Genomic DNA, 18,261 nt, shown 5'->3' with positions numbered 1-18,261 from the left:
ATCTCCTTAGCATGCAAGGCCTTAGTGACAACAGCAAGTATCCTGAGAAGAGCCCAGCCATCCCTGTGTCACACACTGGAGCTTAGCTGCAGCAGAGGAATTCTTCCAGCACATTTGCTAGACAAGGTTCTGCAGGCACAAACATTCCCAAATTCATTAATCCCTTTGACAGGGCCTGGATCACACTGGTATTAAACAGCTCAGTGCAGTTCAGGATTTAAATAACACTTTGCTTCTTAATATTAGGGTGCACTCCATGAACTTTAGCACAGGCAGCTTAGAAATTCAGGTGGGAGTTTTCCAAGAACATGATTTTGATTCTTGATGCTTAAAACAACAGTATAGATTTTTATTCCAATGTTAAATTTAAAAATCTGAAATACCAGAACAAAGTTAAAATCAAAAAGTTCCTATTATTTTTCACCTCTAACTCTCAAAATTTTGAACGTGAATTGGCAGTCTCTGACTTACAGTTAACAGATTAAGGCACAGATTAAGTATGATGATTCTAAAAATAGCAGCAAAAATAGTATTCTAAAAAATGTATACCCTTTATTTTATGATTTCATTAGGATGGATGAATGTGGGGATATTTTATTTTAGAAATATGCCTTACTGTAATTAAATAGTTATAAGCAAGTTATACTGGTATAGTTTGCATGGCAATGAGAGCGAAGGAAGAGTCTGCAGCAACACAAGAAACTCAAATACTGTTAAAAATTAAATTTTAATCATGAAGGTTATGTCTTTAATTTTAAAGAAACATAATTCATGTGTATTCAGTATTTAATGTCATTATTCCCATCTCCTTGAACTTCAGCTGGATTTTGCTTTTGATTATTAACACTTGATTTGATTTTTCAAATTTTAAGCTTTCTGCTTTTTTTCCTATTTAAACAAGTATTTCCATTCCTGTCATTTTTAACAGCTTTAAACCTTTGTCCAGAAAAGGTGGTCACAGAGAATCCATGGAAATTAAATGAAAGTGAGAAAGGTATTTGTACACAGAAGTTCATTATTTAGATGTTTATATTAGACCATCATCACTGACTAGAAAATGCTTGCAGAGAAGATGATTGTAAATAAAAGTTACAAATAGTCTCTGCTGAGCACATGACCGTGGAATAATTGATGTACATAAGACACAATTATCAGTTGAATAACAGGAGAAAAACAAAAGCATGTCTATGCTGTGTAATAGTGAACAGCACTTTTTAAAAAGATGAGGATGGCCTATGTAATTGAGGTGTGTTTATACAAAGGCACCTGATCTGCCTTTGATACATGTTCACAAACCACCATCAGCAAACTGAAGATTATACCAAGTGAAGAGACCCCCATGTGTATGTCACAGAACTTTAAATAGATCCTTTATTCAAAGGTGGCATCTGCCAGAATGGACTGGGTATACCATTAAGCTCCCATTCTCCCACGTGTACAAATTCTTGTCTCTCAGACTGTACGAAAGCATAGCAAGAACAGACTGTGAAGACCGTAACTCAAACCTTGCATCAATCTGCTTCCCTTTCAGTAAATCAAAAGCAAAACTTACTGTCATGTCCTTAGTGTCAGTAACATACAGAATGCCACATGCTATGAATGCATTACCAGCCTTGGACTTAGGATAGGTGGTATTGATGTGCCGAATGACTGAGAAGGTTTCTTCATCGATGTGTGCTACCATTATATTTTGGTCAGTGCTTGAGGCATATATAATCCAGAGCCCCTTCTCATCCACTGCCATGTTGAAATACGTCTTGGAGTTAGAGAAGAGGTAGTTCCGGCCGTGGTATAAGGCATTTTCTATGATCAGGGCGCCCACTGAGGCTTTATCCAGCCCAAACCTGCAGTGAGATACAGCAAGGGTTCAGTAGGGGTGGTCAGAGCTCATCTCCACTCACACGGGGTGCTGAATCACTGATAGAGGTGGTGTTGAAAATGCTTCTTCAAGAGCCATTCTGATGTCTTTTAAGATTAAGTTCCCAAAGAACTTCCCAAAAGACCAGGAGAAAATTACAAAGTAATGACCAATCTGACTGGTGCACAAGATTTGCTTTGGTGGGTTTCACTTTATTTAGTCTGTGAGCTTTATTATCACTAGGATGAAAGAAGCAACTAAACGGAACGGAATGGGTATGAAAAAGAACTGGATACCAGTTGAAGGTCCAAAATTGGGAAATGGAATCTGTACAAAAGTTTGCTTTGGACTAGGTGGGAGCTAAAGGGAGAAAATGTGATTGACCAAAGCAGCAGGAATTCTGGGCAGCTTCCCCCAGTCTTAGAGTTCCTCTGATGAAAACAGTCCAGATAATGCAGTGATTTGTTCAAGTAGACATCAAAGGAATAAAAATTCTACTTTTGCAGAGCCAAAATTGTGACCTTATGCTGGCCTCAATGGGACAGCCTGAATACTTCTACCTCTGATGGATAAAATTGTTTTTATTCTTTGAAATTCCTTCATAGGTCGATAATCTGAGGGCAGGAGCAGTGAGCAGTTAAATCATGTTCCTCTACTGGTTTAGGAATCAGCTCTGAGACACATATGCTGTCAGCAGGTAATCACCCAATAACACTGGGCTTCAGCAAAGGCAGGGACAGTGTGGCTTTATCTTTTTAAATAATGCCCTCTGCAAAGAAGCACAATTCAGTGTCTGACTTCTCGCTCACTGTACAGCTCCATGCTTCAAATAGAGGAAGGAAAAATACTACTCAATAAAGGAATCTGCTACACTTGAAAGTGTTTCTTTCTGAAAAGACAGGCTTAATCACAGGAACAATTCAGATCCAGGAACATACAATACTGGAAGAATAATTTTTCTGTTTAAGCAGCATTGATAGCATATATTGAAAAATACTTTCTAAGTCAGGAGTAACCAACTTAGATCATGCCTCTCAGCTTTTGTAGAACTCACATCTGCAGCAGCTCCATTTTCCAGCAGCATGTATGTGCAATGAAAAAAGGTTAAAGGCTGGAGGAGATTTCAGAAATACACGTGCCAACACTGTTAATCTTTTTAATTGCTTCACATCTGTAAATAACCTTATGCAAGGGCTAGAAGGACAGCCCTTAACAGGACTAGTCACTCAGAAATGCAGATTTTTATCAGGATTCTCTTCTATAAAAAGCCAACGAGATAGAAAGCATCTCAAGATTCATTAGAAAACTAAATTCTGCCGCACACCATACCCTATCTTTCCCTGTTATATGTGAAAATCCTGAAGGGAGAAAAAAAGTGAGGTTTCATTTCCAAGTTCTCTTGGGCACCCCTCAGTCAGGGACAGTCCAGCCTGGAATTCCAGATGGTTCTGAAATTCTTTAATCTTTAATAATCTTTAATACAGTGTAATAGTTTCATCAACCACCAGAGCTCAAGCTACAAACACTTTTCTGATCACTGATACCAACAAAGTAGATCAAAAATAGCAGAGGTAATAAAGTATTTTATGAAACAGAGTGAAAAGAATTAAACTTTTACACTGTTGGGGGTCTGACCATCATGAGAAAACCTGCCAAGGGTCAGACAAACCTAGTTTTACCAGCTTTTAAATATGATGAGAAACTCCTTTTGAAAGTTTTTTTCAACATTTGCAAAATGGACTAACCAGGTCCTCACCTATACTTTCATTAAAACAATGCAACAATGCCCAGGGGCTTTTATGGAACCCAAATTCAAGGACTTCACTGTCACAGAACCATAGTGCCTCATTCTGTCTGTGCTGAAGGTAAATAATCTCAGAGTGAAGAACAGAACAGAAAGGCCATTTCTCAGCAGCTCCTTGGGAGGATTTGAAAATTCCACAAATAGTTTGTGTTCATCTGTACATGAAGGCATTCCCCAATTAACGTTATGCAAGCAAAGGTGAGAATCTCTGCCCTATCACTGTGTATTGCTTAGACAGTGATGGTCTTTTACAGATCTCCAGAGAAAAAGCCAGAAGATGTTTAAAGGAGGCTGCCAAAAAGTGAGCTCGTGCTTGGCAGAATAAATATTATAGAATCCTTGCAGATTGCTCACATTCCTTGGCATCCACATGATTATAGGAAGGCAGCACTCACACCTGCTTGGGAACAGACATCAAAGTACAGTGAATGTTCTTGGCTCAGACATCAGAGTCGTGTAAGAACTTGAAAGCACAAGCAATCTTCCACTTGCCCTTGGACTGTCTTTGGCTCTTCCCACAAGGGGAGATTTTGGGATTGGTTTGTATTGTCTGTCTCTGTCCTCAGTAGAAACTGAAACAAGAGATGTAATTCCCAGCTCCAGTTCAGGGAGATATATCAGGAGAGTAGTGGAAACTTCTTACTATGAGGAAATCGAACACTGGAGCCACTCCTCCCCAGTGGAATGTGCAATTCTCCAGGTCACCCTGTCCTCAGCAGGTGCCTCAGTGCATCCCTCTGTGCCAGCAGCATTCTCTGCTGCCAGCCAGAGCAGAGTGCAGCAAGGGCTCTGCAAAGGCAAGTTTCATGAGTGGGCCACAGTCACAAAACCACCCACCTACACCTGCCACACTGGAGGTCAACCACTTCTGACTTAGATACAGGTAGATGCACAGCTTATTCTTCTAAATCTAATCTTTTCTTCTGGTACCCAAATCCCTTAGTCAATTCTCATTTCTTTCTTGTGGTTATGAACACAGCAAAGAACCCAAGTTGAAGAACACCCACAGCAGTGCAATGTTCAATAGAACCTGTTGGATCCCAGGATAGCCAAGAGGAGAATCTGTTGTCCTCTCTGCACATGGCATCTTGTTCATCCCTGGGACCTATTGCTCTGTGGCATGGTAACTGCAGAGGTGAACCCCTGAGACACAGGGCTGATCAATGCCTAAGGAATTGTCACAGCAGAGTAGTGGTCCTGAGCTACTGTCCCAATTTTCCTCTTTCCACAACATCTGCACACACAAAGTGGAAGGCTGGTGGCCCACATTCTGGTTACAGATTGGAAAGAATGAGTTGTTCTCTTCTGGAAAGCGCTCTGAACCATTCTTCCTATTTAGGTAGGACCAAAAAGAAACACAAAGTGCTACAAGGAGAATTGTCTGCTTTTCTGAGGTTCAACTCTGGCACTCTAACCTACCGCTCCTCCTCTCACAACTTCATTTGTCTTAGGCCAACTATCTTTGACTTACTTCAGAATGACATTGGTTCCTCCCTTCTGATAGTAGAGATAATTGTTTTGTACTGCATGACCACATCCATAGAAGAATCCTGTGATGTTAATGATCCTGTAGCTGTCATTCAGCAAGGCATTGGAATTTTCATATTCTTTTATATAGTTTCCTAAACAAAGGGGAAAACGTGTTAAAGAAAAGGACTGTGATTTAGTTCATCTACTTTTGAGATCTCTGTCTTAAGGTTCAGTCTCTACTGAAAGTCCATCTCGATCATCTGTCTGACAAACAATTGTATTTGTATTTGCAATAGTGATTCTACTTGCTGGAATGTGAAAAACGAGTCCAGAGACACACAAAAATTATATAGAAAAGATGATGAAGAGCCTGCTTCCCAGAGACCTAATGGGCCCTCATTCTGAACACAGTTGATGTGTATGCAGAAATATTTCCTTTCCTCACTTAGGTTCTGGACATATTCCTGCTCTAAATGTAGCTTATACAGCATTTGGCTCGTTTTCATGCCTAGCTAAATGAAAAAGCAAAACTCTGAGCTGTAATTTAGGGAAGTAAAGCCATAGGAAACAGATAGTCTTGGGGAAAAAAAAGGACAAAAATCCACAAACAATAGACATTTAAACTTGGATTTGGTAAAAGAAACCCCAAACATCAAGCTATTTTCAAAATCTGACATTGACTCTAAAAATGTCTAAAGATACTACAAATGCCTACAACCATATGTATAGTCAAGTATTAAACAGGTAGTATGGAAAGTGTTTTGAAAAAAGATATGGGTAAAAATTCATCGTTTTTACAAGTTTAGATTGAAGGGATTAAGGAAGCAATGTCAGGATAACAATGGATTTTTGGTCAGCGACTTCTACTAAAAATACCTGAAAAATGCATGGTGAGCCAAATCCTTTCATCACTTATGTTTGCAGGTTCTCTCATCCAACTTCCAAACGTTTGCTGTACACTGACAAAGTGAACAGGGCTTCCTACAGATGTTATGACTCTTTCTGGTGGGGAAAAAAGCACATGTCCATGATCTGTGACACCCAGACAGAAAGCAGCACTTGAGTCACACTTTGTAGCAGGTTACCAGCTTGTTTTGAAGGATCTGAGGTTCTGTCTTCAGCCTTTCCAACAAGGGTATCATCATTTGGTACAGCACATGTCTCACCTAGGGTGGAGGGAGAAAGTGAAAAATGACACATTGACAGATTTTACAGATGGGCACATCAGTGACTCCACTAAAATAAAGGAGTGATAACCGGGATTTTGCTTCATCTGGAAAAAAAATGCTTAGGTTGGTGTAGTCAAAAACTGGGATAAGAAAATACTTTGTTCTCACTTCTAAGAAAATTAAGTGTTCAGGCTGACAGTCAACTTTGAGGAGTAACTAATTAAATCAACAGATTTAGTTCCTTAGCTGTGAATTTCTGAGCAGTCATTTAGGAAGAGAGAGTTGCCCTTTTGATGAGCTAACTTCAGACAGCTGAGGTAGCTAGAAAGTAACTGACTTAGTAGTAAGTTGAAAAGCATTTTCTTGGGAAGGAGTAGCTGTTAAACTCAAAACCTTCATGTACAAATCCCCCCAGACCAGCAGAGAGTGGATCCTGTAGGCAATGCAGAAAGTTTTGCTCCTGCTGTTAATGCCCAAGACAGCAGTAAAGCATTAACACATGCACTGAGTACATAATGCATGAAGCTGACATCCATGCCACTAAAGAAGCAGGATGAAATGAGGGAAATGACACATTATACTATTTACACACATAGAAATGGTTCACATTAGAATCAAACACCTGGAAATATTTTTCCCCACCCCACAACAATTTAAGGAGTAACTGACTTCTCTTAGCATTCACTCTTAAAACAGTGCCTGAATTTATCATTTATGGACCCTTTTCTTTAAAGCCAGGTATCTCTTCTGCCCTTTCAGTTTGCTTAGAATGAATAACCACAGAGAACAGTTCTCAGTTTTTTGCTGGTTTCACTGTAGCTTTGTTTCCTAATTCCATTATAAACTTTTATCTCCAGCATTTCGCACTACACAGGCTGCAAATTTTTTAGACTTGCATTTTCCTTGTTGCCTTCTAATGAATTTCTAGGATTTACAGGTTTGTGATGAAGTTTAAGTGACAAAGCTGGTTAAAAATAGGAAAAAAAATAGAAAGTAATGCTGAAAGGGTACCACGACATTCAGGAAAGAAAGGACAGGTAATACTGCATCGTTGTTTTCTCCTTTAGGTCATATCCTCCTTTTGTTCATGCAGAAGAAAACTACTCCAGGATGGAGCAAGAACAACATGTGTTTCTCCCATCCATTATCTAGGGCATTTGGTGAGATGACATTAAAAGTTTGCAAGTGATCACAGTGTATCTCTAAGTAAGGCACAAACAGCCCACCCAGCCATGGTAAGCTAAATGCCTACAGCTGGCATTTACCAATCCCTCCAGATCCCCTTCCAGTTTCTGATGCCAAAATACTTCCAGAATACTTCCAGAATATTTAAAAAAAAAAAAAAATCACTCAGCAGAAATTATAAATTGCAATGCACAAGTTGATTTTTCTTGGGCTGAGTCTAATGTTTGCAGTTGACTGAAGGAGCAGTTCCCTGTACAGCGGTTTATCTAAAACTGTAGGATAGCCAAGGGCCAAGTCAATGTTTTTAACAGTGCTGAGAGCACAGGTTGCCTTTGAGAATATTTGCAATATTTCCAGCTGCATGGATTAGAAAGCAACTAAAATTAAAAAGACAGTTTTCAATCAGAGATTCTTATGGGAAATTTTCACTGCTTTCTTTTCATCAAAAAACAAGATAAATATCCTGCTGATTTCTATCATAAAATATTCTGGTTGAGAGTTAATGGAGTTTAAAAGTCATTAAAACTATTCATTTGGTCTGTTGGGGGAAGGTGGGAAGGATGAAACATAGATGTTTCATTTCTTTCAGACTTCACTAAGAGTACCAGAGAGAAAAAATATACCTGAACTTCCAACTAATTATCCTTCCTCTTGAAGGAATTGAGTTTTACCAGATTCAGAATTTAATTTAAAAAGCCAGGCTTGTATTCTTATGAAATAAGTTAATTACAGTTGCAATTCAGCATATGTATTAATTTCCTTGAAAGAGATGAATATTTAATTACAAAATCTGGATTATTCATTGAATTTTGGTATTAAGATCTCATGGTTTGCTGAGTCTTAAAACATAAAAGCTCATTGAGGAAGATCTCATCTTTGCAGAGTTATTTGAGTAACTCCCATTTCCACACTGTGATTTAAAATCCATCAGAGATCCATCAGAGCCCTTATCCTCCAAAGCATTTCAGTTTGTTTCAACACTTGAAAAGAGGCCACCTGAGCAAATGGCCCAATTATCTCATACAAGAGTTCATGCATTTCTGAATTTAAAATAGGATGAGATTTCTGCTCCAGCTCTCTCCTGTCCATTGTAAGAAGGCTCTCTGGACTCTGTTCTGACACTTCAGTATCCAGAATCAGGAGTTTATATTTACATCTAAAATTAAAAATTCATTGTTTAAAAGCCAAAAATTTCAACTGCATTTCTCTTACTTTCCAAATTTATCCCATCTAATAGAAAACACCATTTACAAATACTTTGATAAAACTCAGGCAAAGCACAATTAAAAGATTAACATGAAGGTAACCTGTTGCCTGATTCAAACCATAATTCAGCAAAGCACCTGAGCACATGTTCGGTTTTAAGCTTATGCAGTTTTTGAGATGCCAGCTAAACTAAACTCTAAAACTAAGCTAAACTGAAACTAAGCTTACTGTTTTGTGAGCCTTGAAGCAATGGTTGAATCTTGAACCTGTTCACAGTATGGAAAAGAACACTGGAAAGCACTAACCAGTGCACGTGCTGCTGTAGATGTTCTCCAGGAGCTCCGCTTTGGCTTTACCTTTACGTTTACCTGGAGGCCCTGGGGGTCCAGGTGGTCCAGGGGGCCCAGGTGCTCCAGGCTCACCTTTTGCACCTGTGTACAAAACACAGTGTCAGGACACAACCCTTCCCCAGGCAGCAGGACACCTGCAGAGAGCTGTACATGTCCACAGGACATCCCCTGAACAGCCTCTCTCTTTCTTTAGAGGTTCCTGAGTACAGAGTCAGGTGCAATAAACTCTCTGAAATGCTGTTTATTAGAAGGTGAACCAGACAAAGCTTCACAAGGACTAGGACATCAATGCATTTTATCTATCTGGATTGCAGGCCCATTGGAGAGCTACAATTTCAGATGCTACACTGCTGTAATTTCACATAGCTTATATTTGGCTGTTTCACGTGTTCTTGAGTGGAAATCTGCCCGTCATTTTCTAATAGAAAAATAAAACTACACAAAGTAAAGAGCAGGAGGAAGTCAATTGTATGAAAGCATTCTGGAAAGGGTGAAATTCACATACTACTCAACCCAAAGGCCAAGCAGAAGGGTTTTTGTGAAGACTTGCCTTGCAGAGAGAACAATCTCCTTGCAATACTCAGACTTGTCCATGTATATAAACCATATTTATACAGGTTGGTTTTGCCCTTGCAGATCACATTCATGCTTCAGAAGCAGATTATATCTTTTTCTGTCAAGTACTCTGTTGCAAGAGAACTCCCAAAAGCACTTCTCCATACCTTCTAATACCACATAATTGTTTGGATCCCCCTTTTCTCCCTTGGCTCCTCTTGCACCTTTTCCTCCAGGCATACCATCCTTGCCAGGTAAACCCATTTCTCCTGGTTCTCCTTTCTGTCCTTGATCACCTTTTGGTCCTGGCAAACCTAGAAATAGAAACCATTTCAGTATGAAGAGCACTGCTCCAGAATTAAGCACCAATTAATCCTTTCTTTTACTAGGAACGATATTCCCGCTAATTATATTTTTCACCTGTATTTAGCTGGATAGCTGCAATTTCTTTGGCTTTCAAAGCAGCATTGTAACCTAGTATGAAGGGAAACTGTACCTATTTTTCCTCTTTTTCCATTTATTCCCGGTTCTCCCTTTTGTCCCGGAGTTCCTGGGATTCCATCTGATCCATTGTAGCCAGGCAGTCCATCAAGCCCAGGAGGCCCTGATCAAACAGCATAATTGAATTTTCACTGTTGAATGCAAGTTACCCTGAAATCTACTGTATTTGCATGCATGTTTATATGTCTATTTAAACCCCAGCAAAACATAACTCATACTTCTCTGTTACAGAGAATTACTCCAAGCAGACCCACAGGTTAAGCAGCACAGAAAACAAGTGACCATTCATAACATGGCCTTGCAACCACATGAGTGAGAGCTGAGACAGAATTAAATAAGAAAGGAGGAAAAGTTATGGGGGAGGTGGGAGACTGTAATCAGTAACCAATATTTTTTTAAAAGATGGTTTTAGTGTTAAATTATAATATTCATTTCCTTGGGATGTTAATATATAAATTCATCTCTTCACCTACTTAATCTTAATTTGGTTTTGATCAAATGTTCTACTCCCTCCACGAGAAAATTTAAATGTCTAAAACCTCCTCTCTCTCAGAAAGGGCATGAACTGACTTAAATATAAGCATTATAAAGGCAGGCAGTCATTCAACCCTCCCTTATCTATTAGCAAAGGAAAATAATTTTGTGAAAGATACATTGCTGGATTTCAGTATTTTGTACCAGCAACTGTTTCAATTACCCCCAAATGTTTCTTCAATTGTCCAAGTGTCTTACCTGGTGGTCCTGGGGGGCCTACAACAAGAGGAAAAAAAAAAAAGAAAAAACAACAAAACAAAAACACCAACAACAAAAAAAACAAAGCAACAAACAAACAAGCAAAAACAAACAAACAAACAAAAACACAAGAAAGAAGAAATGGTGAGCTTAACCTACAAAGCAATTCCAAACTGAACTGATCAGAACACTAAAAAGGTAAGAAAATCCCTTAGATTTCAACATCAACATCTATCTAACAGCTTTGTGTTATAAATAACTATCTGAGCATTAACAGTAACTCAGACTCACCAAAAGAGTAACACATTTATATATGCATGTTTTGCTTTTTTCAAATTTCAATTGATAAGGGTTTGGCAACAACCTCTGCCATGTATCCTCACTGTCAGGGGCTTGCATGTCTTCACAAAGCCATGGATGCAGGGGATACCTCACAGTCCTATTTCCTTTATGTTCTCCAAAAACCTATTCTAGTGGAAGAATACTGGCTTTACAATACTGATGAATGTCACTATTAAAAATCCTGTTGGAAATGCACGTTAAAAAGACATGCCACACTTCTGTGTCTTACAGATATTTCATTGCAGTCCAGGACTCAGACTATTTAAATAGGAAAAAAATAAGTCTTGTCATTTTAATCAACAGTCAGGTTTTTCAGTCTGTATCGAGCTTTCCACAGATACTGGGATACATTTAGAAATTGAACTTGCTTCAGTCATTCAGCAACTTGTAATATAACAAAATGCCTCACTCTCTTACATAGCTCAGATGTAGGCCCTAAAGAGAAGAAAATATGCTAAGTAAGAGTTAAAAAAGATTAACCAGAACATGTTTGTGATTTATCATCTGTGATCCCCAACACACATTAAAAAAATGGAAAACCACTTGGAGAATACAGAGGTGACAGTTGCAATTAAAGAACCAAATTAACTGTGAACATTTTTATCCAGCCAAAGTACTGTCTCGTTTCAACCAAACTTTTAACAACAAAATAACAGTAATTACTAGATTTCCCTAAAGATGATAATTTTCAACATTAATTACAAAGCATTATGAGTAAAGTGAAAGCCATTTTACAATACCATTTTAGGATTCATCACTAGGCAGTAACATCAGTTAACAACTTTCTGCCAGTTTTCCAGTAAATGGCCATTTCTTCAACACTATGTTCCATCCATTAGTGCATTGAATTTCTTCCTCATCCTTAAAGCTGAGGCTCCTTGTACAAGCATAAGATACATAAGAATGGTGCTTGAAAAGCAACAAATGTCATTGATGCCTACAGCAGAGAAAGCCACTCATTTAATGGTGTTAAGAGAGAAAAAGGTGCAAGGGGCACCAAGTAACATGAATTTATAAGTCTGAAGCACAAAAAACCCAAAACTTAGGTTGCCTGTGGTTCAGCCACTGTTGCAATCAGAACTGATGTACAACTTCAGAAATATTATTTAACATTTGTGTGTACAATGGTAGTTCTCATTTATGTTTAATCAGTTGAGTCAAATGGAACTTATTGCCATTTGAAAATTCAAACCAGACAGCAAGTGAAGCATTTTCTTTAACTCATAAAAACTGGCTTCTTTCTAATCTTCTCACTTCCAAAAGGAACACAACTCATTCTGTGACAGACCTTAAAGCTGAACTGTAGCTCTTAAATTGGCTACTCCCAGACACTCTTCACCAAACCCTTCAAAACTTTTCACACCTTCTGGTGACTCAGCCATCAGCAGCTCCAGGTCCTCACTGGGGACATGTGAGACATCCTGCAGCTGAGGAACACGATTTCATTAAGTACCACTGCTCCACTGCAGTTGTAACAATGGGAACAAGTTTCTACCCACTGCATGTTCCTCCCATGTTAGGCATGAAGTGTGACATACACAAAAATATTATGACTAAAACACAACTGGTATTTTAAATACCCAACTCTAAAAGATTTGCTTATGAAAATGACATGAAAGAGAAGTGGCTCCAAGTAGCATCAATTGAGCTCCTTAAATTCCAGCATGTATATTAAGAGGCTGCAGACAAGTCCCAAAGTGGTACATATTGATATTTTTTAATACTTTGATGAATAGTAGTTTTGTGACACAGTAGTTGACCTCAGGTTCTTTGAGAACACTGTTTCTGTGTTCCCCTGGAGGTAACATAGGTGTGATGCTTAAGGCCATAAACATACCTGTTATGCATATCCCTTCTGTGCTGTTACACAAATCCACCATCACTTGGACCTAATATTGCAAAGAAATTAAAGTTGAAAACAATGTATTTCATAGGAGTATCTGGTTCACTTTACCTACAGAAATAATTCCAAAAGCAAAGACAAAACTGGCCCTCTGTGCTTATTAGAATAAGCTATTCAGAATACTTTAACACTGTGACACCATCCATCTCTTTGGGTAGTGTTTCTCTCATAGGACTCTGTTCAATAGACCTCAGTTTAATCCTTACTGAAAATATGAATAAAATATTGGGCAGAAAACTCCATACATCACTTAGCCATTATATTTCACACATTACTGGAATACGTGGTTATCCATTGATGGACTCTATCAGTAGAAGGTATTAAAATCTAATTATCAGCCAATAAAACTACATTTGATTTTATTTTATATTTGTATTAAGTGATGGAAACCTTTCTAATGTAGCATATCCAGGGATATGCAATTTCTTATCTTTGAATAACCAAGATGTGCAAATTTGAGATGGACCTTCATCCACTCAATTCAAGCAAAAAGACAGGACCTTATTAAACTGAGCTGGAAGATACATTCATAAAGATGGGGTTTTTTTAAATTTATCAATAGAGGAGTCATCTTTACACAATACACAGTCCTTAACTGGGCAAACATTCACACTACATGCCCTGCATAATGACAGTCAACATTGAAACATTTTGCTACTCATCAAAACAAACAGCAGAAATAAAAATATTATGATCATGAATTCTGGAAATCCCTCAACTCTCTATGGGAAAGTCTACTGTTTATAGCTAGAAAATAAAAGGTCACTATTTCAGAGCTGTGCAATGTGTGATAATTTATGAACCATTTACCCAGAGCTGCACATGTGCTGATCTTTGTACAATTACTCTATTTACAATTAATGGAATGCACTAGTCCCAAAAGACACAAGGAGCAAGTGCAAGGCAATCTGAAAGGCAGACTGAAGTTTAATCCTGGCAAGGTTATTTGCTACTGTCAATCATTATTTTTAAAATTAATGCATCATTAGCTTCAAATGCCAAATCTAACAGACTCAGATAAAGGACAACTAGTTTGATGGAAAGTATCCTTTTGCTGCAAAACCAAACTATACTTGACAATGAGTTGACAATGTTGAGTCTCATACATACTGAGAGAGTACTAATTCCAGACTGTATTGGAACAGTACATTTAAAATTTTAGACTCAATTTAAATTAGCTGAGAAGTGCTAACTGGTTTTGAATATCAGAATATGCTTGTTTTCTTTCCCCACACTCCTCAAAAACACTTGGCTCCTACCCTGTAATTTGTAAAATACACATTGTCCATGTGCACTCTAACTCTTGCTGCATTTTAATTTAAATAGTTCTGTTGAGGTTGTTGAAGTGATTACAGCTTGCTTTGGGGCCCTCCAATTATCTCAGCAGCACTACTTTTACCAGTCAGTGCAACTCAGGTGACAATTAAAAAACATGGCACTCATGAAGTGCAAATAGCCTGTGACAGAACCTCCAGCTTAGCTATGAAAGATGAGCAGATCATTCACAGCCAGCATCATCACTAAGAAAAGCTACAGATAAAAATGTCTTATTTAAATGCTAAAATCTTAGATTGCTTGTGGAGAAATGGTGGAAAAATTAAAAAAAAAAGAAAATAAAACCTAAACTATGAAATATTACTCATAATTGGTAGCCACCATCTCTTGGACTGTCTTAATTCACACTTTTAATCTTACTGGCCTTTTACCCTCCCATCAACCTTTCTGAGGCAGCTGATTTCCTATTTTTACTCTCCCACAAAATAAATATACATATACTTAAATAAGAGGCCCTGAACAAAAAATATATTCATGTTATTAAAACTAACATGATTTTTGCTGCTTGTGGTTATTTCAAAGGTTCATGAAGAGTGGGCACAACAGATGTGCCCTGAGTAGGGGTTGTGCAGAGCAGTGGACACTGATACCTGCAGTGGCCCTGCAGAAATGCCTCCCCTGCCAGAGAGAACCTGCTCAGTCCAAGCCTCTATTCAGGCCCACATTCAACAGGGGCCATCAGTGTAGCAGAAGTCATCCCACCAACTCTGAGGAACTTTGCCTCACACTACAAAAGTAGCCAAGTCTTCAAATCACATTAGTAGGAGTTAGATTTGAAATACAGAAATGCATGAGGAGGAGGGGGTACTTGAATATCTTGAATATCTTTCTAAGGACTTTTTTTCCCTTGAGCAAGTGATTCTGCACACAGTTACACACTGTCCTGAGCAGTGGCCAGAATGAAAAATGTTTGATGGAAGTAAGAATAAAAAGGCATCAAACCCTCCCAAGCAGCTCCCTGCAGGATCCACAGATTGAAATGAAGCCCATCACACACAGCAGGAGGCACAGTGGACATTTAGAGGCACAAGTGCACAGTCTGGCCACATGCTGTTCAAATACACACAATGTGCTCAGTGCTATTTGGAGAGGGCAATAAAATTCATGTAATCCATACCTGGTGCCTATTGACAGCAGAGCAGTACATTTAATGGCCACTGTCAAAATTATCCAGACTCTCACCTGCAGCTAATGATCCTAGTCTGAGCACCTAGCAATAAATGGCACTGACTGTCTTCAAGCCCTGCCAGGATCAGAATCCTTTCCCCAATAATTTTATTTGTGGATCTTTTGGACTCAGAGAAGCAATTCATATCAGATAGAGCACAACAAGCTGCAGCTGCCAAATTCAGGGATGACTTCCTAAAAGAAGTTATTTAAAAGATAGTTTTGAGTACAGACTTCCTAAAAGAAGTTATTTAAAAGATAGTTTTGAGTACAAAACCATGTAATTTTACAGATTTTTACTTTATGCAGAAGTCTTATATTGCAAATTCTGAACTCAAAGCACAATGACTTAAAGGGCCTAGATAAAAAAAGAAAGAAATTCTTAAACACAAACAATGTCATTATCAAGACTCCATGCTTTGAACACCTGTGCTTGACACTCTCATTAGCCCTAATACTAATGGAGGTGTTATTACTGTAAAATGAGTATTGCAATAGTTTATTAACAAAAATGTTGTCAGAACATGACTGAAGAGGTATTTTCAATAAATAGTTTTTTAAACGAGAAATATCAACACCTGAGTAAGAGCCTGAGTTGCGCTCTGATGCACTTAGATCAGCAATCCTTGCTGGGACAGTTTCTACTAAGGCTCCCTCGACAGTATTTTTTTTCTTGCATTTCTTCTAGCTGAAAACTCAAAAGCTTTTTAATCTAATCAAAATTTCTCAACTGTAAAATCTGTGTAATTTTTCAACTACATGACATTAGTCCCTACTGAGCAATATCATCTTTTCACTGTGCGAAAAACTGTACTGTTCTGCCAGAGAAAGAACATACAGTTCTCCTGGTCCATGAAATACCATCTCAAATTAACACTTACTGGAAGGGCATTATCAGTTTCTAGGAGATGTCAGGTGATGTCCAGTGCCTCACGCTGAGATGCTGAACAGCACAAAACACGTGGGGATCTGTTAGTGGTGTTAGTTTAAAACCAGAAACCTTGAAAACCGGAACGAAATTTTGGAGTTTGACTAAACCCCCGACTTCCCTCCCCTCGTAAAGTTGGGTGGTACCTCGCAAGCTCCTGGCCCAGCAGCTCTGGCACGCAGCAGGCACAGAGCAGCGATGGGCAGAGGTGCTCGCCCCAGTGCAGCGCAAGCACAGAGCAGCGATGGGCAGAGGTGCTCGCCCCTGTAGAGCAGGGATGGGCAGAGGCGCTCGCCCCAGTGCAGCACAAGCACAGAGCAGGGATGGGCAGAGGCGCTCGCCCCAGCGGAGCATCCGCGGCCGCAGCGGGCGGGACGCGCACACCGAGCGTGTCCGAGGAGCGCCCGCCGCGCTCCGGGGCTGCAGCGGTGACCAGCCGCGGCTCTCCCGCCCCCGGCCCGAGCGGGGCCGCTCCCGTACCGGCACCATGGAGCGGATGAGCATCATCAGCATCTCCTCGCTGGCGGCGCGCTGGTGGCCGCGGGCGCGCTCCCCGCGGCGGCTGCGGCGGGAGCGAGCGGCGGGCGTGGGCAGCAGCCCCCGCCCGGAGCCGCTCCCCGCCGCCTCCAGCTCCCGCAGCGCCGCGCCGAGCTCCCGCCACTGCGCCAGCAGGAACAGCGTGCCCGCGGCGCTGAGCGCCGACAGCAGCCCCACGGCCGCCAGCAGCGCCCGGCCGCCCGCCGCCTCCATCGCCCGCTGCGCCCGCTCCGCCCGCCCGCCGCGCCGCGCCGCGCCGCGCCTTTATCGGCGGGGCCGGGGGAGGGCACGGCGGGGCACGGCGGGGCAGGGCAGGGCAGGGCAGGGCAAGGCTGGACTGACCCCGCAAATCCGGGCAGCACGGCAAAGCTGCTCCCGGTCACTTCCCGAGCGGGATGCGCCTGGACCTGGCGTGCTTTCAAACGTGCTTTCAGCCTGTGACCACGCGCGCTTTCAGATGACTGACATGGTACATGGCTTTTTCCAGGTGTCAAGCAGTGACACGCCATAATAAAAATCCCTCCGTTAGACACATGCTGTCATCACACAGGTCCTGCAGCTCATACCATCACCTCACCCTTTTATGAATATCATATGCCATTCACTTACAAAAATTGACCTGTTGCTTTAGATGTTCAAGCACAGACCATTCCCAAATTACTACTGCTAAACCTTATGTGATATAGGATATCTCTAATATAAGAAATTTTGTTATCAGTTAATTCATAGCCAAGATAAGAAAAGGAATTACAGCAGATAGCAGAACCTGACTGAATACCCAGACTTCATGATGAATGTGGAAGCTCTTGAACTCAAAACACTTTTCAAAAAAGTCATTTTTAAAGCTGACATTTCAAATCAAAGCCATGCACTTTCTTACACTGATAGCACTTCAAATCGACCTCAAGAAATTCCCAGCTTTTGAATGCCAAGTTTCCTGCAAGAGAGGGCTTTCATCTTTGTCAAAGTGACAATTCTCTGCTGCAACTGATCACATACATTTTGTCTGCATTCTAACTATGCCATTAACCTGTAATTCATGCAAATCCCACAGCACATTGACAGATGAACTATTAGGCCAAACCAAATCTGAACTTAATACACTTAGTTGTGCTACAGCTGCCCAAGCACAGAAGAGAAGCAGAGACAGGAAAACAACTCTATCATACGGCTTTTCTCATCTCTCTGAAATAACAAATGACTGCAAAAAGTGCTGGTG

General features: G+C 40.2%; 1 protein-coding gene across 1 annotated transcript; it reads right to left on the bottom strand.

Moving 5' to 3' along the window:
- Window positions 1-988: 988 nt before the first annotated feature.
- GLDN (gliomedin) lies at window positions 989-17,255 on the bottom strand. Its single transcript, XM_056499585.1, has 10 exons — window positions 16,986-17,255; window positions 13,010-13,061; window positions 10,831-10,848; window positions 10,094-10,201; window positions 9,765-9,911; window positions 8,998-9,123; window positions 6,218-6,298; window positions 6,009-6,134; window positions 5,134-5,284; window positions 989-1,844 (listed from the first exon to the last, which is right to left on the bottom strand). The coding sequence occupies exons 1-10, from the start codon at window positions 17,253-17,255 to the stop codon at window positions 1,376-1,378; spliced, it is 1,548 nt and encodes a 515-aa protein (XP_056355560.1). The 3' UTR covers window positions 989-1,375.
- Window positions 17,256-18,261: the final 1,006 nt, after the last annotated feature.

This window comes from Oenanthe melanoleuca, chromosome 10, assembly GCF_029582105.1.
Source record: "Oenanthe melanoleuca isolate GR-GAL-2019-014 chromosome 10, OMel1.0, whole genome shotgun sequence".
NCBI lineage: Eukaryota > Metazoa > Chordata > Aves > Passeriformes > Muscicapidae > Oenanthe > Oenanthe melanoleuca.
The sequence above is the reverse complement of the archived record's forward strand: the minus strand, read 5'-3'. Positions and strand labels throughout refer to the sequence as shown.

What these genes read in the sequence shown, in the direction of transcription:
- GLDN (XM_056499585.1), bottom strand. Translation starts at nt 17,255, where the DNA reads ATGGAGGCGGCGGGCGGCCGGGCGCTGCTGGCGGCCGTGGGGCTGCTG. An exon ending in TCATCCGCTCCATGGTGCCG is followed by an intron (nt 13,062 to 16,985) that starts GTACGGGAGCGG and finishes TTGCAATATTAG; the next exon opens with GTCCAAGTGATGGTGGATTT. An exon ending in AGATCCTTCAAAACAAGCTG is followed by an intron (nt 6,135 to 6,217) that starts GTAACCTGCTAC and finishes TTTCCCCACCAG; the next exon opens with AAAGAGTCATAACATCTGTA.